General features: G+C 49.2%; 10 protein-coding genes across 10 annotated transcripts; 5 read left to right on the forward strand and 5 right to left on the reverse strand.

Moving 5' to 3' along the window:
• Positions 1-708: 708 nt before the first annotated feature.
• Positions 709-3,042, forward strand: LTR84_007524 (uncharacterized protein; the record flags this gene model as incomplete). Its single annotated transcript, XM_064851077.1, has 2 exons — positions 709-2,890; positions 2,942-3,042. 2 exons carry the CDS (start codon positions 709-711, stop codon positions 3,040-3,042), a joined length of 2,283 nt encoding a protein of 760 aa, XP_064710080.1.
• Positions 3,043-4,850: 1,808 nt separating this feature from the next.
• Positions 4,851-6,625, forward strand: LTR84_007525 (uncharacterized protein; the record flags this gene model as incomplete). The annotated part of the gene is made up of 4 exons (XM_064851078.1): positions 4,851-5,157; positions 5,211-5,954; positions 6,013-6,352; positions 6,409-6,625. 4 exons carry the CDS (start codon positions 4,851-4,853, stop codon positions 6,623-6,625), a joined length of 1,608 nt encoding a protein of 535 aa, XP_064710081.1.
• Positions 6,626-7,693: 1,068 nt separating this feature from the next.
• LTR84_007526 (uncharacterized protein) lies at positions 7,694-8,425 on the reverse strand (the record flags this gene model as incomplete). Its single annotated transcript, XM_064851079.1, has 1 exon — positions 7,694-8,425. One exon carries the CDS (start codon positions 8,423-8,425, stop codon positions 7,694-7,696), a length of 732 nt encoding a protein of 243 aa, XP_064710082.1.
• Positions 8,426-8,895: 470 nt separating this feature from the next.
• On the reverse strand, positions 8,896-10,105 carry LTR84_007527 (uncharacterized protein; the record flags this gene model as incomplete). Its single annotated transcript, XM_064851080.1, has 2 exons — positions 8,896-9,776; positions 9,826-10,105. 2 exons carry the CDS (start codon positions 10,103-10,105, stop codon positions 8,896-8,898), a joined length of 1,161 nt encoding a protein of 386 aa, XP_064710083.1.
• Positions 10,106-10,521: 416 nt separating this feature from the next.
• Positions 10,522-11,761, forward strand: NUO40 (NADH-ubiquinone oxidoreductase 40 kDa subunit; the record flags this gene model as incomplete). Its single annotated transcript, XM_064851081.1, has 3 exons — positions 10,522-11,067; positions 11,119-11,277; positions 11,327-11,761. The coding sequence occupies 3 exons, from the start codon at positions 10,522-10,524 to the stop codon at positions 11,759-11,761; spliced, it is 1,140 nt and encodes a 379-aa protein (XP_064710084.1).
• Positions 11,762-13,322: 1,561 nt separating this feature from the next.
• LTR84_007529 (uncharacterized protein) lies at positions 13,323-14,555 on the reverse strand (the record flags this gene model as incomplete). The annotated part of the gene is made up of 4 exons (XM_064851082.1): positions 13,323-13,699; positions 13,749-14,130; positions 14,183-14,378; positions 14,437-14,555. 4 exons carry the CDS (start codon positions 14,553-14,555, stop codon positions 13,323-13,325), a joined length of 1,074 nt encoding a protein of 357 aa, XP_064710085.1.
• A 1,599-nt stretch (positions 14,556-16,154) lies between these two features.
• On the reverse strand, positions 16,155-19,024 carry SEC24 (COPII subunit; the record flags this gene model as incomplete). The annotated part of the gene is made up of 2 exons (XM_064851083.1): positions 16,155-18,380; positions 18,431-19,024. 2 exons carry the CDS (start codon positions 19,022-19,024, stop codon positions 16,155-16,157), a joined length of 2,820 nt encoding a protein of 939 aa, XP_064710086.1.
• Positions 19,025-19,586: 562 nt separating this feature from the next.
• Positions 19,587-20,405, reverse strand: LTR84_007531 (uncharacterized protein; the record flags this gene model as incomplete). The annotated part of the gene is made up of 1 exon (XM_064851084.1): positions 19,587-20,405. One exon carries the CDS (start codon positions 20,403-20,405, stop codon positions 19,587-19,589), a length of 819 nt encoding a protein of 272 aa, XP_064710087.1.
• Positions 20,406-22,285: 1,880 nt separating this feature from the next.
• Positions 22,286-23,039, forward strand: RPS19 (40S ribosomal protein S19; the record flags this gene model as incomplete). The annotated part of the gene is made up of 3 exons (XM_064851085.1): positions 22,286-22,315; positions 22,458-22,521; positions 22,663-23,039. 3 exons carry the CDS (start codon positions 22,286-22,288, stop codon positions 23,037-23,039), a joined length of 471 nt encoding a protein of 156 aa, XP_064710088.1.
• A 1,203-nt stretch (positions 23,040-24,242) lies between these two features.
• On the forward strand, positions 24,243-27,206 carry LTR84_007533 (uncharacterized protein; the record flags this gene model as incomplete). Its single annotated transcript, XM_064851086.1, has 1 exon — positions 24,243-27,206. One exon carries the CDS (start codon positions 24,243-24,245, stop codon positions 27,204-27,206), a length of 2,964 nt encoding a protein of 987 aa, XP_064710089.1.
• Positions 27,207-27,360: the final 154 nt, after the last annotated feature.

Here is a 27,360-nt window from a genome sequence, read left to right on the forward strand (position 1 = left end):
TCCCGAGGTTTGCCGAGTGAGCATCGCCCCTCCGGCCTTCAGCACAACCAAACCCGGTTGCAGGCCAGCTGTTCTAGGGACCGTGGGGACCGTGTCTAGCTGGAATGAGGCTTGAAGTTCTTACTATCAGCACACATTCGACCCAGTCAGGGTGGTTGAGAAGTCTGAGATCCAGATTTTCAGAGCAAGCGAGCAGCAGACTACCACCAAAACACCTTTAGCCCTCTGCAGCTGGCCATCCACTTGGAAACAGTACCAGGCCTAATGCACTCTTCACTGGCTGGGCGGTGATTTCGAACCACACAAAAAGCTGCAAAGGCCCTTCAACTTCCAAGCAGCCCTCATCCTTGATCTCCGAATCTCCGACCGACGTGACCAGCCCACGGGTCACGGGTGCCCGTCCCATTGAAGTCGCCATCGCTGCCCACTTTTGTCCCCCGCCAATTCGACGATCCCCAAAACTTGCGTGCGCTGCTCACCGCTTCTTCTCACCCTCACTCCACCTCACTTCAGAGGCCCGCTCCCTCACCACCGCCTACAGAGAGGCGGTCACTCTCTGTAAACTCTAGTCCTCCTCGCCGTCTCCTCGTCCTTCAGCTTCCTCTTCCTGCTTCACGAGGCCAGCTCGAACTCTTCCCTCGAGTCTGCTGCCTTCTGACAGGACCATTCCATCCCATAAGGCTACCTATCTGACTGTGTGATTTCAACATGGACGGAAACATGGCCCTGACAGGCCCTGATCTGACCTACGACCTCGACTCTAGAAATCCAGCCTATTTCCGACATCAGGCGTGGTCAATCGATCAGATGCCTCCCCAACGGCAAGACCCGAGAAGAAACATCTCTCCCATCGAGACCACCACACATGGCCTTCGACAAACAACCATGGCCGAACATCCCATGATGGGTACCTGGCGGTTCGACCAGCAACAACAGACCATCGATTTCCAGGCTCAGCAGACCGCGTTCGATATGCAATACGATCCTCGGTTCCACAACCTCCAGTTGCATCACTCACAGTTGGCCATGATGCCTGTATCACAAGCTCCCATCTCCTCTGGTCTTCCTATGGAGCCATCCTACCTACACATGGACCAGGGCATCGATGGCATGCCTCAGAATTGGCAAGATTTCCAGACCGAATTGATCAACTACACGACAACCGACTTTGGTCCTGCCGTGTCTCCATACCAACAATTGACAAACTCACCCACAGGGTCTCACCTCGAGGTTTTGTCACAGCCCAGCTCCTGCGATGAAAATGCCTGGACCATGGTAGATCATCGAACCTCATTCGAGTCCTATGAGGCCCACTTCTTTGTCGATCCCACCCACACGATACACAACCGAACACTCTCAGAGTCCTCCTACTCGGACCTTGAACCTCATGGCAATGGTGTATTCATGGGTAATCTCGATATGACAAACACTCAAGCCGTCTATTCCCCAACAAGTTTGTCAGATAGTGACTACGAATGCTCAGGCCATAACCATGGCCACCGACTATCTATCGACTTAGGTACCACCTCCATCAGTGTCAACCCTTCCGCTCTAGTCAGACCTATCCCTATTCCTCCAGCCAGGTCGTCGGCTCCATCCATTCGATCTCCTGGCTCTCAAGGTTCTGCAGGATCACCGGGCCGGAAATCGTCGCGAAAGAGCCCCATCGCAGCGAAGTCGACCGACAAAGTGATGAAGAAGACCCCGCCTGCAGCTAAAGTTGAAGGAGAAAAGCGGGTCGGCCGGAGGAAGGGTCCTCTACGACCAGAACAGCGCAAACAAGCGAGTGAAATCCGGAAGCTCAGAGCATGCTTACGTTGCAAGTTCTTGAAGAAAACATGCGACAAGGGTGAACCATGTGCTGGTTGCCAACCTTCTCATGCACGATTGTGGCAAGTCCCATGTACCCGCATTGACATCAAGGAGATCGGGTATTTCCTAAAAGATTGGAAGTTTGATTATGAGAGACATGTCTCCCTTGGCTTCTCGGTTGGAAATATCAAGGGATTCGCCGACACTGAAGAGACACTTTTCATTACCCATGGATATGGCCACATGCTTCCTGTTACTGCCCGTGAAGTATATGTCCGTGATGATTCCTGCCTCAAGATGGATTGGATTGAAGCCAACGACCAGTCTCCTGAAGGATACGAAATCTCCACCGCCAGGCTGTCCGCCGGTATGGAAGGCATCTCGACCACCATGTTGAGTGATTATCTGGACCGACACATTGATGGAAGTGGAACATTTGAGAAGTTTGTCGACGACTACTTTGAGGGTACACCATTCCTCTCACAAATGCTCAAGACTGCATATCGATTCTACTTCCGGACTGGATCCAAGATCATCAAGAAGGCGTTGAAGCTCATGCTTGCCTATAACCTCACGCTGCATGTGACTATGGTTGAAGGCGTACCTGTCGAAAAGAATCTTGCAGGAAGAATCGAAGAAGAAACCTCCAAGTTCTTCGGCAAGACCATGGCTCCCGTCATGATCAACTTCCAGATCAAGTGCGCCATGGCGGATATGTGGCGTGAGCTACACAAAGACGTGCTCGAAGAATTATCGAGCCTGTACTCAAGTGTGTACAGCGGCGACAAACTCAAGAATTGGCCTACCATCTTCATATTGGCATCTGTCTTGTTGGCTGTGTGGGAGTGCATGCAATTCGACTGCCATTACCGTGTACCCGATGCCGTTGCCGTGGACAAATTCTGCAATGATATGGAGACCACTCCTGTCGGAGTTGTCGTTGGCTTGTTCCAAGCCATTTCACAGAAGCTACCATCGTTCCTCGAATGGGACACGAGCAAACACCACACTTTGCTCGGTTCCAATGCCGATGTATGCAGTGCGATGACCGAAGTGCGCGAACATGTTACGAGATATGGTGAGTGTAGTTGATGCATTATAGAGATATCCAGACTAACCAAAATTCCAGAAAACTACCTGCGTGGACGACCCAATGCCAAATTTGAACGAAAGGATTTTGACTCCTTGTCGAACAAGTTTTTGGCCAAGTTGGTGATCCGAGCCAATTGAGCAAGCGAATGCATTTAAACATATTTGACGAGAACTTTGACAGCAGATTTAACGTTCCTTTGACGTTGTGACGATAACACGCCCCTGCTTTTGATTCTTGACGAGATCCGAATGGATGAATGATGAATCTCTACGCTTTACGACTATACATGGTTTATTGCATGAACCTAGTGGTGACCGATTTTTTACGTTTTTCTTATGTCCAAAGAATGCAGAAAGCATGGAAGTGCATTATATGGGAGGTTGAGGAGAAGGGAACGGAATGGATGGGCACGGATTGGGGTGGGCATGTGCGAGCGCGGCGCTTCGGAAGCAGGTGACAAAGGAGCATTTCGCATTCGAGCGTGGCATCGGAGAATTGGCCATTCATTCTACCATGTGCGAACTGGGTGGCTCTAAGCGATTGAATTGATCGAACTTCAACTCAAGCAAGCAATGGGGACATATAGATGACATGGAAAGAGGAAGGACTGTGTTAAGGCCATTTTCTCAGGTAGCCATGTGGTCCACACCGCGGGTTATCGTTGAATGAACTGTGTACTCGATATTAGCACGTCGTCTGATGTGATGGGAGGATGTGTATCATCCCAGGCGTGGTTACAACGTGGTCGGTACGAGTCGGAGACTATTCTGCACTCAGTCTTCCTAAATGGCTAGCAATAAAAATGCAACCCGGCTTTGTTTTGCTCCCAGAAAAGTGCCATCCGAATATGTGCCGGGCGAGGCATTTTGCTTTGAGTTGTTCGTTTTGGGGCACCATGAGCGAGATTCTTGCCCTTGGTGTCATGATTGTCGTGTTGGACATGCTCTGTCTGTGCCTGGCGGGATGTGCATGTGCAGCTCCGGAACTCTCATCCGTTTATCGTTCATCGTGTTTGGAATTTCAAGTTCGCTTGGTATTGCCGGTTGACTCTGACGTACGCCTGCCCCCGACAGAATGGCTGCACTGGTAGCACTGCAATTGGGAAACTGGTTGGGCAGTGGAACTTTCCGAATTATCAAACCCTGCAACAACAGCCTTGAGCTGGTTCCAACTTCCAACTTTGACCCTTGGATTTTGGTCACTCTGGCTGCTCTTCTAACCATCGTACCCCAACCTAGAAACTCTTTATGAAGGACAATCGAACACAGTTTCGGTGCAGTTTTCTTTGTTCAGAAATCAAGGTGCACATTAACCCAATCTACTCCCAATACCAAAACTCAACAAACGGAGGCACCCAGATCTCAACTTCCAACGTGGTGGCTCCACTGGGATCTCGAGTCTACCACTGCAGCGTTTGAGGATCCATTGGGCAGGAACTTGACTACTTCGTTCCATCACGACCAGGGCCTGCAGCTGCAGTGCAGTTACACGTTACAACAACATTGACTGAAGGATCGTAACTTCCTCGACGGAAGCACTTTCCACTCCCGGGTGGTTCATTAACCTCCTCCCCCCAGGTAATACACGACCGTCACCAGCCTCTGCAACTTCCTTCTATTCTTCTTCTCGAACCAACTGGATTCCTTGTTACACCTCTGCAACCATTCACCGCCGAGGATATCACTTATTGATACTGGTGTCCTCTCCAAGCCAATACTTCACCAACTGGTCGTAACCTTTGGTGATTGGTCCGGAAGTTGTCACTGTGAGCCGGCAACTGTCTGTTTGTTCTCGTTTCTTCACATTCTTGGTATCCATCACTTTTACACAACATCAAACCAATATCGCGCACTTGTTCACTTGACACAGAGATCGGTAATCTCCAGACAAGATCGTGGTACACACAAATTTTGAAGCTTTCAATCAATCGCGACAGTCTCTCAACATGCCTTCTGTCACTTCTGAGCCACCCAAGGTGGAATCCCGTTTACTGCTCGTGTCAAATCGTCTTCCCATCACTATCAAACGATCTCCAGACGGAAAATACGACTATTCCATGTCATCTGGTGGGCTGGTGACTGGTCTCAGTGGCTTATCAAAGACCACGACATTTCAGTGGTATGGCTGGCCCGGTTTAGAAATTCCAGAAGCTGAGATCGAGGATGTTACAACGAAACTGAAGGACGAATTCAATGCCGTTCCAGTCTTCATGGCTGACGAATTGGCCGATCGGCATTACAACGGGTTCTCAAGTGAGTTAACAGCCATCGCTTCAGTGTGGACGACATATTCTGACACGTTACAGATTCCATCATGTGGCCCTTGTTTCATTATCACCCAGGCGAGATCACCTTTGATGAATCAGCGTGGAAAGCCTATGAAGAAGCGAACCGACTCTTTGCTCGTGCGATCGCCGAAGAAGTGCAAGATGGTGACCTCGTATGGGTTCACGACTATCATCTCATGCTTCTTCCTCAGATGCTTCGACAAGAAATAGGCACCTCCAAATCCAATGTCAAGATCGGTTTCTTCTTGCACACACCCTTTCCCTCAAGCGAAATCTACCGCATATTACCCGTTCGCAATGAGATTCTCCTTGGTGTTCTGCATTGTGACCTGATTGGGTTCCACACTTATGATTATGCTCGACACTTCTTGAGCAGCTGTTCTCGAATCCTCGGCTATTCAACAACCCCAAACGGCGTCGAGTTTGGAGGCAAGATTGTTACAGTTGGCGCCTTTCCGATTGGTATTGATCCTGAGAAGTTCACCGAAGGCCTGAAGAAGGAAAAGGTCCAGAAACGAATAGCAGTGCTGGAAGAAAAGTTCAAAGGGGTCAAATTGATCGTTGGTGTCGATCGTCTCGACTACATCAAAGGAGTGCCACAGAAGCTACATGCATTGGAGGTGTTCCTGACCGACCACCCCGAATGGATTGGTAAGGTTGTACTCGTGCAAGTGGCGGTTCCAAGTAGACAGGATGTCGAGGAGTATCAGAATCTTCGTGCCGGTGTCAATGAACTTGTTGGACGGATCAACGGCAAATTCGGTAAGTCTCCTCACCGAAAGCCTCATCACCTGTTGTTGACCACACTGACGCATTCCAGGTACCATTGAATTCATGCCAATCCATTTCATGCATCAGTCAGTCAATTTTGACGAGCTGATTGCCCTCTATGCAGTTTCAGATGTCTGCTTGGTCTCTTCAACACGTGACGGCATGAATCTAGTTTCATTCGAATACATTGCCAGCCAAGAGAAACGCAACGGAGTCCTTATTCTGTCCGAGTTTGCTGGTGCTGCACAGAGTCTCAACGGTAGCATCCTCGTCAACCCATGGAACACCGAAGAATTGGCAGGCGCAATCCAAGAAGCCGTCACTATGAGCCCTGAGCATCGTGCCATAAATTATGCCAAGTTGCACAAATATGTCTCGAAATATACTAGGTGAGTGATTTCTAGGTCGTAGTTGTTGATTGACCACAAACTAATCCAGCGAACAGTGCCTTTTGGGGTCAATCATTCGTTGCAGAATTGACGAGGATATCTGCTCAAGGCGAGCGAAAGCTAAAACTCCGCCGTGCTTCTCTGATCAAGCCTCAGCCCACAATTTCAGAAACTCAAGAGCCCAAGTTGGACAACCTCAAGGCAGATGAAGACAAGGAGGCCGGAGAAGCACCAGAATTGGAAAAGGTCCAAAGCCGATCACAAACACTATGAACTCGTTCTTCATTACATGATGAGTATGTCGGTTATTCGGCCCTTTCGAATCTTTGTGATGTCCATTCTCGATGCATCTGAGCAAGCCCTGGATCTCATCGGATGCTTATACCAGTGGAGCTTTGCCGCCCTGGGGCTGTCGACCCATTTCATCTGCTCCATAGCAGAACCTTAGATGTCCATCGCATTGATGATCTTGCGACGCCCCACCTCGTCTTCAAATTTACCCGGATTCCAGATGCAGGATGCCATCGAGAATGGGGCAATGTCTGTGTTGGTCGTGGCGTATCTGGCGTGGACATGGCCACGGAAATAGATTTTGAGTAGAATAGAGGCATTCGGTACTTCACTGCCGAATCGAGATGAAAATGATTCAATTCAGCCACCCTAGGAAGCCCGCAAACATCTAATCCAAAGTGTCTTTCAAACAAATTAAGTAGACTTCCTTCCAACATGTAGTTTGCGCTTATCTAAATCTATATCAAGCTTGCAGTGGGCCACTTTCTCACATCTTCTTCATCCCTAGTTGCGCGATCTATCTACGAGGCCTTATCCTGGTTTCACATTAAGCAGGTGGGAGAGCACTCTATTGATATGAAAGATGGAAGCCGGAGGATTATGCAACTAAGCGAGAGGATCATGGAAGACTGCGAGCATTGTAAACAGAGCCGACAGCCAAGATGTGATGATCTGTTCTAGGTATTGGTACAGTGATATATACATATCTACTTTGCCTTCTTGGTTCTTCAATCAGCTGGATTTCTCCAGCGGATGCTTCTTGTCTCCAATGCGGTCATAAGTATTGCGCCTTCTCGTCCCCTTTCGCCAATGAAAAGGTGGTGGTGTAAGGCCTGAAGCCGTCCGCTGAAAAGATACATCTTTGGACGGGACAGACGCTGACGAAGATAATCATCCTTTTGCTTTCGATAGTCAGACTCGGCAGGAAACCTCGTGTGGTGTTCAAGATATGCTCGCTCACACGACGGGTGTTTGGTCAACTCATGAGCTGTGACGATTGCTGACCCGGTAGACAGCGCTGCGAGAAAGCGGTCGCGTTCGACGAAAAGGTCAAGACGCCAGCTTCACGGACGCTGCACCATCGACTGACGACCTCGCCTGAACGCGTTGCGCAACAGTGGAGCCAAAGGGGGTCAAGACATCGAAGACACAGCAGCTGACCCTGCCCTTGGTGTCGACAGGTCTGCCCTTCTCGAGGCGGGCCTTAGCAATGCTGGGTGGGAAGCCACCGTAGCTGACCAGGTCGCCCTCGACCAACAGGTCGTCCGGGTCGTGCACCAGAGCGTGCTTCTCCCGTGTATAGTATTTCTGCAGGTGTGCATCCCAGACCTGGACGTTGCGGCTCACCCGCACCGTCTTGCGCATCGTCCCTGTCCGCGACACCCGGCCGATGAAGCTCTCGCTCGTCTTGACAAAGTCCTCGTCTTCCCCTCGCCATACCCGGTAGCTGTCGGGCTCATATCCTCGCGGTTTGGATTGCTCGTGGAACACCGTTGAGGATTTCTCGGTGTCGGGCGCGGGAGGGTTCGGTGTAGCAGCAGTAGTGGTAGTGACTGTGGAAGTACTCGTCTCTGCTTGGACATTCCAGGTGGCTCGACTTGTGGAGAAGTGGTGCGGTCGCCCGAGTCTGTTTTGCTGCTGGCGTTGAGAAAGCTGCCATTTTGTCTTGAAATGAGCTCGAGCGGTGCATGAGGATGAAGATGAAGGCGGTAGATGGACGAGAGTGCGCGACGAGGATGGTCGACAAGCACGGAGCAAAACTTGCGCCGATGAGGTGTTCATTTTGACTGCACTTTAGAAGGACGGGATGATTGGGGGCGTGCCTAGTTGATAGGATACATCTTCTGGTGAAGATTGGCAGGAGTTGGCGGTGATGGAATAGATGACTACGAAACTCGGAGGAAAGTTCGAGGCTCGAAGTTGGGTGAGGTTGAAAGTGCTGGTGCGGATGCGACCCATCTCCAAAAATTATTGAATTTGGAGGCACTTGCGGAAGCCCACACGACGCAGTCCCCTTGGTCAGTCATAAGTCGCCTCGCATACCAGATGGACTTTTAGTTCCGAAGCTATTCGTTCTAGGCCGTTCAAGTTGTATTGGAGACCTGATTATCGATCTAGTTCTACAAGTAGGTTTTGGATACTGGAACTCTTGCAGTTCTCACCACCATCCAAGCTGAGCCGCCGGGGTCTCAGAACGCCATCGCAAATCCATGTATGAGATGCCATGCCATGTTACTTTGCTAGAATGGTTCTCATGATGCCCAAACATCCTTGCCCACTCCTTCTATCCAATGACCAAGATCATTCACATTGCTGTCCCATTCTTTGAGTCGAAGTCGCATTCCCTCGATTTGACTGCGTTCCAGAACCTTGGGCTGAACCCAATTGATCCTTGCGATGCCCGCCACCTGGTCAATCTTTCCTCGTAGTAGCCCAAGGCTGAGTGCCTTCATGATCAAGTGCTCAATCTCATCCGGCTTGACATTGGTTTCTTGACTGATGGTCTTGAAAGTCATGGCCCGGTCATGAGGTGGTCGCTTGAAGACCAATTCTGTCAATGCAGAGAGGTTGATCTTTTGCCAAAGGAAATTGCGGTGTGAGCTCAGGGTTTCATCCTTGTTGAGACTGTTTGACATGCGATCAAAAGCAGCTAGGTCTCCTCGATTGAAGGCAAAGAGAAGCTCTCGCAACCAAGACTGAGAATGAGGAGGCTTCAGAACATCGAGGATTGGGTGTAAAAGCAATTCACCAAAGTTGTAGATTGAATCGGACACCAAGGCGGCAATGGCTAGATCGTAGGCTCGATGTTGTTGTTCGATTGGGGACAATTCTGATTCTTCAATACAGGCCAGGTAGAGAAGAGAATTTCGGTAATATGCAGTGTAGTCGCCCTTGGCTTGGAAGTAATCGGCATTGACCCGGTAGAAGGCGGCATGGACGACATTCTCCACAAAATCAAACTGGTCCAATATCTTCTGCGCTTTATCCAGTTGCTCCTTTGCTTTTGATGCCTGGTCCAGTCTCAGATACACACTGGCAAGTTCCGTGATCGCATAAACATAGGCGTCTTCAGAATCAGGCTGCTCGACTCGCCCAGAAAGGGTCTTGAGAAATTGACTTCGCTCATCATCATCTGGACTTTTGTCAGATGGTGCGGCATTCTAGAGGCACACATGTCTTACCTTTGATTTGCGCAGAAGCACTCAAAGCAAGTTTGACCAACTGTAACTGGTTGATCTTGTCGGCGAAACTGATGATGAAAGTGTTGTAAATGGGTAATCTTTGAGCAGTGCTTTCGGGGTTCTGGAAGTAGTCGAGCAATTCCACGGTCAGTTGATGCCACAACTTTCGTTCCCATAGCTCTTCTAATGAGAGAAAGATGTGTTGGAGGTCTGCGGGCGCTTCATCTCGTTGCTCTGTCAGGAAGTTGAGGATGGTGTCTGGGTCTTGGTGTTTTGACATGGTGGAAGATCAGAGCCACAAGAGTTGAAGAGTTACGGGGTCGTCGAGATGGATGGCGTTTATTTAGATTGGGGTAGAAGGTGAAGAGAGAGTGGAGAGAGGGAGAGGGAGAATGCGGTCGTGGTCACACTGTTGTAAAAAGTGATTGATTCAGAAACCATAGAATTGGGGAAGTGACGCGCCTGCGCTCAGCCTGGCCGATGGTGGTACTTCTTCCGTACCTGCGACTTTCAACAATGCCAAGCCATTAACCTGGGGAGCTCTCGGTCCTCGACTGTTCTGCGACAGCAACGTCGAGTTTCGTGACTACTGTCCCCAGTCGCCACAACAGCTCACTCTGAGGTTGTCCAAATCCCACAGAGCATTTCGAATACTCTCCTGTCGCCTGTGGGAGTTCCCAGGGAATTGCATTCAAGATGCAGTCCTGTCGACCAACTACTCTCGCTCTCCGGGCCGCCGCCAGATCCTCTCGACCTAGAACCATTCAACGCCGAAATCTCCAAGACATTGCAATCACAAGAACAGGCAAACCTATCATTCGTTCGCAGGGTGGAAGATCATCACTAGGAGGTCATACAGCTACTGTCTTCGGCGCCAATGGCTTCCTTGGCCGATATATCGTCAATCGACTTGCAAAGAGGGGGGTACAGGTTGTCATTCCATACAGAGATGACATGGGCAAAAGACATCTCAAGGTCTCGGGTGATTTGGGAAGGGTCTCTTTTATGGAATTCGATCTTCGCAATACCCAGTCAATAGAGGAGAGTGTTCGACATTCTGACATTGTCTTCAACTTGATTGGTCGCGACTATCCAACCAAGAACTTCAGTCTCTTTGATGTCAACGTTGAGGGTGTTGAGCGCATCGCGGAAGCTGTTGCCAAGTACGATGTCGACCGTTTTATCCATCTCTCCTCATATAATGCCGACATTAATTCCCCGTCTGAGTTCTTCAGGACAAAGGTATGCTCGAATCCCAAACTCACATCGACAACCTTTTTGACCTGCTGTTAGGCACAAGGAGAACAAGTTGCAAGACAATTATTCCCCGAAACCACAATTGTCCGCCCAGCTCCCTTATTTGGCTTCGAAGACAACTTGTTACATCGATTGGCTGGTGTCACCAACTTCTTGACCTGCAATAACATGCAAGAACGCTTCAACCCTGTCCATGTGAGTCCCTTGCAAGGTCGGCTCTCTTCATTCCCTGACGTTTCCTTAGGCTATTGATGTAGGTGAAGCCTTGGAGAAAATTGGTTATGACGACTCTACCGCTGGCGAGACATTTGAGCTTTACGGCCCCACCAATTACAGCATGGCCGAGATTGCCCAGCTTGTCGATAAAGAAATTATAAAGCATCGTCGCCACATCAACCTCCCCAAGACCCTGTTGAAGCCGGTTCTTCACTATCTAAACAAAGTCATCTGGTGGCCAATCATATCCGCAGATCAACTCGAGCGCGAATCTCTCGATCAATACGTTGACAAATCGGCCAAGACCTTCAAGGATCTTGGTATGCAACCAGCAGAGCTCAGCGAGCTGACATATCACTATCTACAAGATTACAGAAGCAGCAGTTACTACGACTTACCTCCGGCTACAGCAAGGGAGAAGCGAGACTCGAAGAAGTACTTGCATGTTATCGATGATCAATAGTTTGTGTTTTGATTTAGTTGAAACTGGCTTCGGGATTGTACATAGGCGGAAATGGTGAAACACTTTTCCAGAGACTGAGAGCCAAAGGTTGCTTCTCACAAAATCACAAGACTAGGAAATCTATTTTTCTCTTTGTTTTGCCTGTATCTCGCATGGTTGGGCTTACCAGGTGACCATTATTTGACATCGTGACCTGAAGCCGTTCCTGCAATTTGTTCTCCAGGAAGCATGAATCAAGCATATGGCCAGGCTATCAATGCTCCATACCAGGATGTGGAAATGCTTCGAGCGGACGTCGAATCCATTTCATCTCCCCTGAGCAGGAAATCCAAATCATAGTCTCTCCCCATCAAGCCATTGAAACGTAAGCCTGGTTTCCAACCTGTTTGAAACGAGTACAAATAGGTGCTTGGCCGATGGCTTCGGTGTCTAGGTATGTCAAGCTGTATTCTTGTGCCATCTTTGCTAGTAGTTACCTTACTAGGTCACATGGCTTCCCCGATGACAAGACGTATTAAGAACATATCAATAACCCCAAAACGTGATACTCGGTCTTCCCGAGCGAGCTCTACGGCTTTCAACATCTTCTACAGGGCCCATCGCGAGATCCCCGGCTTTCGATACCGCCTATAATGCTCACGATCAGGTGCCGAGTCGGCAAAACTCCGGCACATGTATCTCGACGTATAGATGTCCAAATTCTTCACTTTTTGGACTAAAATGTGTTCTAGAAGGCACAGAATGTTAGTGACAGCATGGCCGAGTGGTCTAAGGCGCATGACTTGAAACTGGGCCCTTCGGGGTCCAAATCCACGATATCATGTCTCTTCGGAGGTTAGTTATGCAAATACGTGTTTTCTGTCGAAATGTATCCTAATTTGTGTTTCAGGCGCAGGTTCAAACCCTGCTGCTGTCGTCTCTCTTCTTTTTACCTTTTTGATGATGAGTTCTATATAGACACGCCCGATTTAGAGAGTATACGAAATTCTTTCCACTATAAACGAAGAGGTCGCGTATATATGGATCTAAGAAATCAAGTCCCGCCATGATATATATTGCTTCGGCTTATAATTGTGAGAATCAGAATTGTCATTTTACATTCGAGCGAGTCTAAACCCTGGAAAAGTGAGCAGAGACACAATATTCAGTCAGATGCCTGGAAAGTGAGACGAGATACAATATTCAGTCAGATGACAAAGATCCAGTCATTGCTCTCTCGCAATCTGTTTTTAGGGTGAATTGTTCTTCTATATCCATGGATGAGTCTTCTGCCTTATGCTCGTCCATTCATGGAGCATTGTAATCGAATCTGCCTCTCCTTTGTCTCTCCCTTGCCTTTGGCCAACTCCACTTCATTTCGACAATCCATGAGATGAGTCCAGGCACAGTATCATTAGAAGATGGGACGGAGACACGAATCTGCATAATTCGCACATCACTGATGTGACTTTCTTTGGTCACGGGAGCATGCCAACCCACAAAAGATCATGGCCGTCAAGACCTCCGTTTCACTCAATGCATCATACATCGGTACCGAGTTACGCGCTTTGAACCGCCTCCTTCATCTCATGATCTCGTTCCATATCAGTGCCTTGAGTTCCTCTTTGCTCAGTTGATCCTTGTTTCGGTCAAAGTCGAAAAATTCCTCTGGAATGGGGTCTGCAGTTGGCTCATCATCCGGGTCATGATAAGGTTCGAGATATGGGTGTTTCAATGCTTCTTCCACCGTAATCCGCTTGACAGGATTAAATGCAAGAAGTTTCTCCAGAAGGTCCAAAGCAAGGTCGGAGGTCTTGGGGAACAATGCTTTCAATGGAATCTTCTTCTTGAAAGGCAGCGATCGAATATACTCCCGGGCACGCCGAGACTTGATGCCATAATAATCCTCCATGGTTGGCGTTCCAAGGACGTCAAGGATCAGGGTGAGCTGATGATGATCTGGGGTCAAGTCAGCACATGATCGCAAAACCAGCCAGGTTTTACTTACAGTCCTTTCCAGGGAACAAAGGCTTGCCGCTCAACATCTCTGCGAGAATGCAACCAACACTCCACACGTCAATGGCTTTGGTGTATTCCTTGAATGTCAACATGATCTCTGGAGCACGATACCATCTCGTAGCAACATATTCGGTCATGAAACCCGAGTTATCATCTGTGGAGGCGGCAGATCGAGCAAGACCAAAATCGCACACTTTGAGATCACAGTTGGCATTCAGGAGCAGATTCGAAGGCTTCAGATCTCGGTGAAGGACATTTGCTGAATGCATGGCTTTGAGAGCTCGGAGAGTTTGGTAGATAAAGTATTGGCAATGGTCATCGGAAAGATCCTGTGTTCTGATGACTCGATGCATGTCGGTTTCCATCAATTCCTGACAGGACCAGATTAGTTTTCATCCTCGGTTCTTGTATAGATCGACCTACTTGGATGAGATAGACTTCTGTGAATGTTTCGTAATTTCGTGGCTTTTGAATGTCGAGAATGGAGATTATATTCTCATGATTGAAATAGCGTAGCAGCTTCATTTCTCGTAATGTGCGCAAACAGAACATGGAATGATCGAATGGAGTGATCTTCTTGATGGCAACCTTCTGACCTGAGGGTTTATGTAGTGCAGAACTGTGCAAAGGAAGGGGTTCAGTGTTGCTCTTGTCCTCGTTGAAGAGATATCACTTACCAAACAACCCCATAAGCTCCTTCGCCAATGACATCCTGAATATCATACTGATCCGAGACGTTGAACGAGATTTTCCTGGAACCTCCGGCTTGGGAAGCCTGTCCTGCTTGTTGAGCCATGGTGTTGTGTATAGAATGATTGTGCGACTCGAACTTTCGAAGTACTGATCACTGACGAGGATGTCGGTGAGTTGAAGAAGCCTTGGATTATCCAAGAGATCGCTCAATATTCAGCACAGTGTAGTCGCGACGAGAAAAGGTCGAGGACAGTCAAAGATTGGGTAAAGTGAATGTGTCTGCAGAGAAATTGTGCAATCTTGGAACGACTGTTATGTGCGCTTGGATTGGCGGCAGCGGGTAATATTCGAGGAATGCCTAGGGTCGGACGGACTTCGCTAATAGTGAAAGGACCAGGCGTGTTGAGAATTTGGATGGAGAGTGGGAAACGCAATCAGGGATTGGACTCGATCCAATGACTGAGATTAAGGTTAGTGTCAAGATGTTTGCAGACGTTGACATTCTTTGTCTGAATGTGACATGGAACTAGAACAGCCTTACATGAATAAAGCAGTCTTTAGCTCGCCTGCGAGAGGTAATGAATATGAGAGGCGGTAAGAGGGAAGAATGGCGAACAAAGAACCGTTCGTCTGGAGGGGAATGTGGTGCGGATGCCGGTGAAGATGTAAGGTGCAGAGACAGTGTAGAGGTAGTGATGGTGGGGTAATATCACTGAATAGTGCGGTGACTGCGGACGGGTGTAGGCTAGAGCCAAGTGGCAGCGGCAGCTGAACTGGAGACGTACGTTCCTGAATATTGGAGAAGGTAGAGTTGATGCTGGATGTGTAGTATGTGCAGATCAACGGCGAGATCGGTCAAGGGACGACCACTAAGTATGTACTGGTGCTCTGGTCGGGAGAGTTGCCAGTCCGAGTGACGAGTCAAGGACAAAGGAATGGAAGGAATGAGGGTAGAGGCGAGAACGCGAGAGATTGAAAGGATACCAAGTTCAACTTGAACCAGCAGAAGCCTCGTTCGAGCCTTGGAGGGTGGTATGCCAATTATCAGAACTTCACAGTGTGCAAGAGGTGATATGGAGCTGCTTGACGAGGGCGTTTGGCTGGATAGGCGCTCTCGGGATGGAGCTAGCAGGGCTAGAGGAAGCCTATCCATGGCCTATCCACCCTCATACCAGCCCAAGGTCACGCTAAATGGGTACTCTTGCGGCCCCTTGGCCCTATTCAGTCTGGCCTGACATCCCTGGGACGATTGTCTCAAACTCCAGAACACCCTTCCAGAGGTCGGATCAGTGTTTCATCTGCTCGTGTCGCAGACCTCAACTCCGAAATAGCTCAGGACCGTCTACCAAGATACCAATACGGATAAGGTACCATGATCGAACTTAATCTGGAGTCTCGACTCAGCGGCTCAACCTGCCTTTGCCCGTCTTTGCCATAATGCCCAGACCAAACACTCGCACGGGGTACGTGTACTCTTGTACGAGTCCCGAGTACGTCCATTCATTGTCACCACTCGTTAGGACAGAGCTCTCGACATGGAGTACCAATACCAGCATTGATACCTAGGTACATCAGCCAGCTTTATCACTCTATGATGATAGTAAACAAATGGAGTATCTCTTCTTGTATTTGTCTATGGACTATTGCATGACCTGGTCGTACTCGTTCGCTGCTCGTGCCCTGGCATCTTAATGTATCGTCATCACTGTACCTTCTCACGGAGCATTCCCATCCACTGTTGAAGACTGACTCCCTGATCCGCACGGTCTTCCACAAGTAATGTTTGCGCCCACAGTCTCAGTCCTGGTTCACCATCTTCCTTGACCACATATAAATGAGGTACTATAATGCTGCCAACACCTTTCGCCCGATGGTCGCGGCTTTTGGAGATGACTGCTCGTACTCGTTCGTTGAAATCATTGTCCAACTCGGGCAAGCGTTGCTTTCCCACTTTCAGTTGACTCTTGTCTGGAAGACCAAAGACGTCCATGATCAGCTGTGGTACGGCATCGCGACCAACCCATAGAAATTGTGTCTGTCCATCGTCGATCAGATATAGTCCATAAGGTGCAACTCTTTCCGAGGACAGGTTCTGTGGCGGCGGGAGAATTATCTCGCCTGTCTTTTCATCCACGGTGCCGGCATCGTCGGGCATGTCATGAAGGGAGAACAACTTGGGATACATGTACTGGATCAGTAATGGAAGTGGCAAAGTTGAGAGGAGGCACAAAGCCGCAGATCTCATGTCGCTTGGAATCTGGGAGGATTTTCGCAATCCCAAGTTCTTGGTGAGCGCAAGGAACAATACCGGCAGAGCTCGAAGATTGGCAGGGAACTGCAGACCTCCTCCACCCATGCTGCCACCTGCGAGTTCTTTCTTGTATGTTGCAAGAAGCTCGATCAACTTGCCCTGTATAAGATCACGCGCACTTTCGAGCCCGCCATTGAGAGTACGCTCAACAGCTTTGTGACTATAGTATGTGGTGATGGCTTGTTGATCAGCCGATGCATATACGTCGGCCAATTGCTGGGTGGTTGGCAAGGCTAGCGTCATGACACGGATTCGTCGCTCGCCATTGCAGGTGGTGTGTAAAACCGCGGTCTGCATACACACCACTGGCTTGGTAATGGTTTCATCGATAGCCACCTCAACCACGTACGCCTGATCCCTGGGGAATGCGGGGAATGCGCATAGGTCAGAGCTGCGGTTGAAAAAGTTGCCATAGAACGTGCTCATCCTCAAACCTGTTGTGGCTCGAACCCGGAGGACTGCTTCCAGCCCAATTTCCGAAGATAGGTAGTCGGAAAATTCTTTGGCAAATTTCATAGCATCATCCTCTCTTGCCGCGTTCCATCCAGGGTAAAAGTACGTTTGTCCACCAGTGTACCTTGGAAGGTTGCTCAGAGATGCCACATCTTGATATTGTGATGAAAACAAAAACATGTCAACCGAGATTTGCTGCTTAGAACATTCAACGGCGAAGCTCTTATAGAAGCTGTTGCCAGTTTGGAGAAGACTGCTTTCTTTGCTGGTTCCTAAGAGCTTCTTGTCCTCGCGCATATCCAATTTACCGTGGCCAATGTTAGGAAGTGACGCCGTTACCACAGTCATCTTCCCACCAACCGGTCCGATTAATTTGTGACCAGCTCGAAGGGCCGATCCCATTGCCGATGCTCCATTTTGGGTATTCTGAAACATTTCTTGCAACTTGTCAAGGAAGCTCTCAATGTTCTCGCGGCATTCAGAAAGGGTCACAAGCAAGTCAGCAGGGGTGGGTAAGAAGGCCTCTTCCAAGTCACTGACTACCAGCATGCTAGTCTGCACATTCTCGGTGCCATCACGAGGAATGTTAAAGAAATGTAGGCTTGAGTCAACAGCGATGAATCCGAGTCGCGTGCGGCGGTCTGCGTTTGGTATCCGATCCAAACTTTCCCTGATACATCTGGCGGTAGTCGCAAGTAGTCCACTCGTGACCGCGGCGTAGCTCACGTCGAAAAGAAACAAGTACACCAATGGCTGTGGAGGTCGGACCATGTATTCTTGTGGAGCAATAAACTCTACCACAGCGTGGTTGAGATCAGGTCTTTGCCATCGATCGAGACTCTTCTGGGTTGTAGCATCCCAGTCAAATGCCTGCGGTACGTCATTCGTGAGATTGCACATGTTACACCGCCATCGGTGACCATGGTCAAGGAAGGTGACAAAAGGATTGATATAAGATCGACATCTTCTGCAGCGAGAGATTACTTGATCTGGTACCACAGGCACTGGATCCTCAACGTCGTGTAATGATGTATAAGGTTGAATTACCAACGCGAACGGAAGCTTGGATTTCTTGAGAAGAGAATGAGTGGTTGGCACAGCGTTCAAAGTAGAGCGAACGTATTTCGGGGGGCAATTGGCATATGGCGAAGGAGTCACACTTGTCTATGAGGGAGTTAACATCGCTTTCATGGATCTGGACCAACAGGACTTACATTGGCTGGCAGAATAGCTGGTGGAGGAGGGTAATCCAATTCGGCCACGTTCAAGGGCTGATTCGATAGGTCTGTTGGGTATAGTTGGTTTAGGACGGGTGCCCGTTGTTGTTGTTGTTGTGGAGGTGCCGCGGCAGGCACCGGTTTTTGACCAAGGTCCATTTGACCAAACTGCTGAGTGAGTCCTCCCAACCCGCTCACTCCTCCAGGGGCAGGATAACTTGCTCCAGGGGGCTGGTAGCCTCCTACTGCAGGCTCTTGACCCGGATACATGGGGGTGGCATTCTCCTGCACGGCTGCGGGATTTTGTTGATAGCCTCCTTGGGGATATCCGGCAGCATCTTGTTGGCTGGAAAACCCGGGATAGGGTGCAGCGCCTCCAGCTTGTTGTTGACCACCTAGACCGGCGTTGGCTCCGGCCCCAAACTCATATGCCTGGCCAGCATAAGCACGCTTCTTTCGGCCGGCTTGAGAAGCAGCGCCACCGGGTGGAGGGGCTACTGGAGGAGGAGAATGGTCATAATTCTCGTATTGCTGTGCAGGAGGTTGTTGACCATATCCATCCTGTCCGGAAGTCGGATACTGTTGCGACATGATTGACGAATCTGGTAGACTATTTGTGAGATGTGTGCGCGGAAGGAAAGCGATTTAAGGAATAGAGAAGTGCGGAGGAGGGATGGAAGAGTCGTTTGTGTGGGTGAGGCTACAGCTGGACTGTGGGACAAACAACGTCCATGCCGAGTGCTGTAGAGACTTGAAAACACAATTCCTCCCTTTGAGACAGTCGGGTGACAGGCAGCTTTTGTTGTTTTGTGATGCTGCTCTGGTGACAAGTGGTCTTTACTTGGTGACCACCAGCAAGGAACAATTTGGAGGGATTCAAAGCACTCTGTCCTGTGCCGTGGGACCCAATCAGCAAGCGGTATTTCTACGGTGGAACTCTTAGTCAAGTCACGTAAGCTCAATTACACTCAACCGTAGTTGTCATCACAATTTTGACAATTGACTTCTAAATATCTTGATTCGCAATTTTGAACGCTCATTAAAACTTCATACACCCAAATCAATTCCTATTCGAAATGTTCTATAAATATCAAGACGCTAATGAAATGTATTGCACAGTTGATCACCGATGTTTGACAAACGCTCATTCCCGTTAGACCTGTGGCTTAGAACTTTCCGAGTCTATCTGATAGACGGCTGGCCCGACTTTCCGACGAGGTGATGTGGCCCTGGGAGCCGGTACTGTGGTGAAGCCGGCCCAGAGGAAGATTCCAACAATGATGGCCTCCATTAAAACACCCAGGCATGCGTGGACCAGGATTGCCTCCCATTCCAAACTCCAGGAACTGAAGTATCTTGGATTGTTCGCGAAAGCGCAAAGAAGACTGAAGCATGTTCTCGTTGCCATGAAGAAGATTGCCGCTGTCACTGCAAAGAGCAGTCGTCGGTCACTCTTTTGAACATGTGAAATGTGGAAGTAGCTGTGAATGGTGATCAAGATATCGGCAACGAAGACCACCAGGAACAAGATCATGGCTACCCTGAAATATGTCAAGCCATTTTTCTGATCCGATGTGTCGTCACTGAATATGTTGATGCTACCGAGGATGCAGAGCACGAGTCCAGCAATACCGGGCAATCCGAGAAGTCTGAAAATTCGAGGAGGAAGGCCATGAACATCCATGCCACTTTGAACTCGCGCCAAGAGGCCCAATGCAGTATAGATGACAGCGGATAGGCCAAAGCTATTCATGATGTCGTATGTGACGGTTAAGCCTGTCGATGGGTGGTGGACGGATGCGAGAGAGGTCGAGGCTCCAATGAGACGAAAGAGACAGATCATCACCAGAAACCGCCAACCCAGCTGCTTGCGATGGCCATGTTTATACACAACATAAATTGATGCAACCAGTCCAGGAGTGAAGAAGATCAGCTCGAGAATATCCAGAATTTCAAAGCCTGAGAGAGTCATGGCGAATCGTAGTTTGGTAGTAGAGAGAGGTTATAGCAAAGGGAATGTTTTTGTTCAAGGGCTTCGGTAGTAGTGTGCTTGAGATGAAGAAAGTGAGTGCCAGCTGGACAGAAAGTCTTACCATATATATGTCCATTTTTCTCAACCGGAGCCTTTACCATGGTGCTCAATGCATTTAGTGACGAGGGCATGGACCAAAAGGACCAACTTGGACTCAAGGTCTGTTCAGTCGCATTCTTACCAAGGATTGACTTCTGGTTGCGTCGCATGCGGCTGAGCAAAGGTGTGTGCTGCTACGGATTGATCCAATATTCCCTCGCATGGCTAAGAAATAAAGTTTCGTGCTAAGGTAGAGGCTTCCGCTTTGGGGTCTTTCGACGAGGCCTTCCTACTTACTACCTTCGAGAACTCCCAACACGAGAATGGCGATGTCTTGTCTTGATCACTACATGCTAAACAGTATGTCACAACCGAAATCTCCAGTGTACCTCACAACCTGAAGACTCTATTTACTTGTTCTTTCGCAGCTCATGTTTCGTACCCAAATTTAGAGTCTTCAAGAACTTGGTCAGGTCATGAGATTAGCATCCTTTTACCATCCCTACCCTGATCTCGAGTGAAAGATTGGCATGCCCGAACGGAACAGAAAGAAATGGCTTAATGGAAATGGAGTAAAATGAAAGCTTAACATGAGGCTTTCTGTTCTAATTGGAAATCATCTTCTTATAAAACCCAGCAACTTTTACAAACTATAAAAAGCACTGACGATCTATAATTCAGGAGCTTGGCAGGATCAACATCTCCAGTATCATGCGGACGATGCATTCCAGTACTGCGGCCAGAGGGTTTGTTCACCACCAGAAAGCGCCTTGTCATCGAAAAGGCAGGGCTCGTCAACTTTTCGAGAGGAAGTTGCTGGATCAACATGATAGTCATTGCACAACTAAGATGAACCACGGCAGGAGACACGTCCAACTAAGTTCGGTGTGGTCAGTGCTCCTGGAGTGACTATCTGCGGGGTTTGAGGCAACCAGTCTTGTCCTTTCGAACCTCGACGCCAGATTGGCGAGTAACAGCGCGGTTGTGTGTTTTGCTATCTTCAAGGGAGCTCATCACATGTGCCGGTCCCACCGATAGTTCCACCACAAGACCATACTCGCTCTCTAGTTGTTAGTGCATCTTCGCCTCCCAAAATGTCTGTCGTAATCAATGCAAAGGCGACCGTATTGTCGACGGATCGGCGCAGACTCATCCTCGACATCAAAACCTAAGTTGCGACTCAGGAAGCGCGCCGCTGTATACATATTAGTGGTTGACATTGAAGATGCACCAGAGATACTGGGTAACGACTGCGTTTCGATCAGAGCGCAAATTCGTTGATTCCTGGTCAATTGCCAATGAATATTACTGGTTTGCGAACTCGATAGCTAACATCTCCCATCAGAATGACTGAAAAATGGCGTTCCTAGGAAAATGCTGTTTGGGTGCTCTATGTTTCCAGTAGAAATGCTGCACCAGAGCGTGGTACTCCTAGAATCTTGGACAATTGCATAGCTTGCTGCTATATAGATAGCGCTAATAATCATGTAGGAAGTCTCCCTACTTCGTACCTAGGTACTCGTAGGCAGCTAACGCCAGTAGTTGGGAACATTCATGTTCAAAATGCTGAGACTCGCCTGACAAAAGGCGCTAGACCCTATCTGTATGTGCCAAGATATTGATGCACTAACCCCGAACGGATTATTCTCTAGGCATTTTTTGCCCACACTGCGAATCTCTTCGAGATTGAGACAACGACGACACTTTCACGAACTCCCCACAACCTCTCTTTCCGACCACATATCTGATTGCGAGACCGTATAGTCTCTATCGTCGCAATCATGGGTGGTGTTACCGTTCGAGATGTCGATGTGAGTGCGAACCACGAACCGAACTTCCCACAGAAACCCTCGAAATTTGCCTATCACACTTGTGTCCAGCTGCGGGCAGACTGAGGCTTTGAGACCGAATTTTGCAACAGGAGGACCTTACTGACATGTTGGTATTATCTAGGCGCAAAAATTCATCATAGCATATGCAGATTTCCTGAAGAGACAAGGCAAACTTCAAATCCCAGGTCAGATCTCCTTGAACCCTCGAAATGCACGCCTCTTTCGACCTCCTTCCGAACGCCCTTGACTTCCATGTGTAATCGAACATCGACGTTTTGGATCGTCGACGCAACCTTTGTAGAACGGCTTGCTGACTAGCTTTCCAGGTTGGGTTGATACCGTCAAGACCTCCCACTCCAACGAACTACCCCCACAATCTCCCGACTGGTTCTACGTACGAGCGGCTGCCGTTGCCCGACATATCTACCTACGAAAGTCTGTTGGTATTGGCCGTCTCCGAAAAGTCCATGGAAGCACCAAGAACCGTGGATCAAGGCCATCGCATCATGTTGATGCCTCCGGCTCAGTTGACCGCAAAGTCGTGCAAGCACTAGAGAAGTTGGGAATCGTTGAGAAGCTTGAGGATGATGAGGAAGCTGGCAGTGGAAAGGGCGGACGAAGAATTACACAGGCCGGCCAGCGGGATTTGGACCGAATCGCCCAGACAGCTGTTGAGGGTGACGAAGAGTCGGATGACGAATAGATTTCCCCTCCACGTTGCGTGTTATGTGTTCAAGATGTGAAAACCAACGACCACGGCAGGCGAAGGTCAGTCTCCAAAAAGGAGATTCCCCCCGAAAGCATTTGCATTATGGGGAGGCAGCCCGAGTCAGACGGCTATTCCAGAAGGCGTGCCAAAAAATGGAGTTCTTTTGCGCAGTCTAGGCAGAGGACTCAATGAAACCATTTCAAAATTCGATTCTACTTCTTCTTTTCTATCCTTGCTCACGGGAAGCCCCTCTCCCTGCTTGCCCATTTTTCCGATGCTGAGGTGCCTAGAAAGTTTCACAACTCCAACTCAGTTACATAACAATGGAAATACCGAGGTACTTCATGAACTCAGAGCAGACAGAACATGCATGACGATGTGTTGTGGTACGGCCATCAGTGAGTATCGATCACAACTTCCACGTGACCACGTGACTGGGGATTTGGTCGGCTGGGACAAACTGCTCGGTGGACCGATTCCTTGAGGCTTGGCGAGTCTGCCTTACCAACTGCCAGGAGAACTTCGCCGCCTGTTTGTTGCAAGGTACATACGTCTAGGGTTCAACTTGACTCGCTGTTCCACTGTGTATCAGCCTTGTGATGGCGCAAGGAGCCAGTCCCAGTATCTAGTGAAGACTGGCGTTTTAAGCCTTCGGCATAGGCTATCGTGTTTCTTTAATACGTAGGCACTTGCTCGCTTGCTAAGCTCGATGCCTAAGTGTTTCCCTCTTGCACAGCCATGCAAGGCGTCGATCACGAGATGGACGGCTGATCTTCTGGGACTGACCGTTAACGGGGAAACCAGGAAGAACAGCCGTGGACTTACACCAACTCTTATACTCCTCCACTTGAGTGCCTAGGTTGCCGTGGATTCACAAATTGACTATTGAAATGCCCTGACTCTGCCGCGCCAGGCATATTTGCAGATCAGTGCTATGTGTGTAGGGTCTGTACAACTTTGACTCAGAAACGAAAAGTTGTTTGGCGTCCAGATGCTTTGGTCAACTCCCCGCTGTGCGTTTGCTGGCTCGAGGCAGTGTCACGTCCATCAGTCCGCCCAGCCTTACCCCAATACCCAATATTTCCATGGCCCGACTGCCTTTTCCTCAATGTTATTCCTCCTTCGATGTTACAAGAGCTTTTACTCTGCATAGCGTCTTTGCTCCTGCTCGTCTCAAGCGTCCGAATTCAGTTGCAAATGGCTGAAATGAACACTGAAGTTTCAGAGCCTAAAGACTGTATCCATCTACAGCCCTGGAGAGCCTTTAAAGCACAAAACAAGTTGCAACCAAGATATGACTGGCATAAATCAAAAGTACCTGCTGAGCTACAAATCGTCCCGGACGAGATCGTACTCCCAGTTAAACTCAAGGAAATTCTCACCTGGTCTTTGATACAGCCTCTACCATCATCACCCACCAGGCCCCAACAAAAGGCTGATGACGAAGTCAAAGATCTGATTATCACTCAGCACGGCGCGGAACATGCTGAGGCTGCCAGTGAACGCTTGCCAACGGAGTCAACCATTAGCGACAATAAATATGATTTAAATTCGCTCGGCCCCTTGGCGGCCGTGGGAAAGCCATCTGGACCCCATAAACGACGACTACACGCGCATCACAACAGTATAGGACAAGGGTTGTTTACATCAACATTAGACTTGATCATCACCTTCAACCCGACGGCTGAAAAGGATGACAGAACACAAACCTCGACGAAGAAGGCACCCCAGGTCGAATGTGTCAGTTGCTTTGAAGAATTTCCTCTCAGTGAGACACCGGTTCTTCCTTGTAGTCACTCATACTGTCGGAAGTGCTTGAAGGAAGTGGTGCTGACAGCCCTTCGAAACGAGTCCAGCTTCCCACCAAAATGCTGTCTCACAGAGATACCGCTGCAGACTGTCTTGCTATCGCTTGATAGGAAACAAAGAGAGACCTACAAAGACAAGGCTGCGGAGTACGCCGTGCCAGTTGAGGAGAGATGGTATTGTCCCAACAGCAAGTGCTTGAAGTGGATACCTCCGAGAAAAGCTTCACGTTTCATGAGTTCCGCCGTGAGATGCGGCCATTGCTCCACGAGAATCTGTGTCACGTGTCGTGGTCTATCACATCGGCGATCGCAAGAATGTCCACAGGACTATGGTCTTGAAGCCACCTTGTCTCTTGCTGAGGCGGAGGGCTGGCGACGTTGTTTCAAATGTCGTGCTATGGTCGAGGTATTCACCACGAACCCTAATCCACTTTATCCTGGGCTAATGTTTTTGCAGCGTACTGAAGGCTGTCGACACATGGCGTGTCGATGTGGTTCTCAATTCTGCTATTATTGTGGCAAGAAATGGAAGACGTGTAAATGCACGGATATGGAAGGAATGCAGCACATTGCACAACGAAGACATCAGACCGAAATGGAAGAAGCGATCGCAACCATGGAAGCTGAGGAAATTGCTCGTGCCATCGCAGAGGTCGAGGCCCTGGAGCAGCGTGAGGAAGAGGAGCGACTAAGAGAAGCAGAGACGCTTCGACGAGAACGATTTAAGGAGGAAGAAAGGCTCAAGGCTGAGAAATTGAAAGAAGAAGAAGAACTGCGACGATTGGAACAGGAGAGACTGGAAGAAGAGGAGCGGAAGAGACTCGAGAAAGAAAAAGAGGAGATAGAATGCCGTCGTGTCCTTCGAATCTCGGTTGACGAGCAGATAGAATTATTACGGACAGCATTTGCAGAACTCCGGCAGTCGCAGCAACACACACTCGATAGCAGACACCTTCTCGCGGAGCAAACCCACGCAGAAGCCTGTGAAGTGGAAACCACAAGACAGAAGCAGAGGAGCAAGGATCTTGTCACCAAAATGGAGGCGAACATTGAGAGACGAACCGCCAGCATTGGAGAAAAACGCCAGTCAATATTAACGGCATTCGAGAAAGAGTCGGAGCAAACAGAAGACGACATGTTTCTTCAGATCCAGCTTCATCTCCAGGGCAAGCCGAACAAGGACGCCCGAGAGCAACGACTACGCGATGAACTTGTGAAGCAGCGAGACCAAAAACTTGAGGCAATCGACAAGCGGTTCGTGTCCGAGATTGCGGCATTGAACCAAAATGCCACGATGGAGATTGGGATACTTGAGCGGACTGCCGAAAGCAGACTTGCAGAGATCAAAGCCAGATACGAACATGAGTTTCGAGATATGCTGGCCAATGTGACCACTGACCGCGCCTGGTACGACTATCTTCTGGAGCGACGTCAGAACATGCTCTTGGAGAATAGCCGATTGATGTTGGAGGCCATTGACAACCATCAGGAAGTCGTTGGTTTGACTGAGGATATTGCAATGACCATCGGGCCTTTCGCTGTTTCAGAGCCATCGCCAGCATCCAGTGTCACGGAGTCGCCTTCTCGGTCCTTCGTGGAGCTAGCTGAGCAATCACAGACCCTACTGCAGAGTTTGGCTCCTGGTGAGGTTATCAGTGCAGGCAACCGTGGAAAGAGGGCCAATCAAACCGAGAAGAACCAGGCTTGGGAATTTATGACATTGGGAAGCGCTCTAGCAAGTACGGGGCCCGTTCAGAGATGGACAGCAGGCGGCAGCCATCCGCAATTGGGCCTCGATTGCCCATCGTTTCCCGTCACAAAAGCCCCAGCATATCAAGGAGACTTCACAATGTCGGGAGCACTGAGTCCACTCGATGAGCAGGCTTCAACATCTCCTATCCATCACTCCCGACGCTTCAACGCCACTCCACCCGTGCCACCGATTCCCAAGATATACTTGTCAGGTGAGGCGCAGCAAGCCGCCGATGCAACCAGCTCAGTTCCATTGTTTCAAAAATCAATGCCGGGGGAAGGAGTATTGTCTGCGCAGTCCGGATTTTCTCCAAGCGAGCACGATGACCATAAATTCATCGTCATTCCCAGCCTGCACTCACGGCAGTCATCTTCGGACAGTTCCGGCGCAATCACGAACAGCAGCTCCACGTCCATGACTAGCTTCGATAGCAGCTCAGCGGCATCGGTACAACAGCGCCATAGCGCTGGAGCGGCCAAGCAGACTGCGAGACGAATGTGGTCGTTCAGAAATCTAACAGGTAAAGGGGCAGATAAGTACACGGAGGAAGAAATCAGAGAACGGATGAAGCGCACCGTGGGCGATGCTTTTGGTATTTAGGATATGAGAATGTTGAATCGTCTGTGGGTCTCTGGGTTTGTGCTGATTCGCGAGTCGGGCCTGACATAGTGTGAGCTTTCTTAATGGTCATAATCAATGTGTACACATCAATGCGTAACCTATGATGATGTTGGTAAGGGTCTGGAAACGGCCG

This window comes from Exophiala bonariae (assembly GCF_035927105.1).
Source record: "Exophiala bonariae strain CCFEE 5792 chromosome Unknown scaffold_3, whole genome shotgun sequence".
NCBI classification, from domain to species: Eukaryota; Fungi; Ascomycota; class Eurotiomycetes; order Chaetothyriales; family Herpotrichiellaceae; genus Exophiala; species Exophiala bonariae.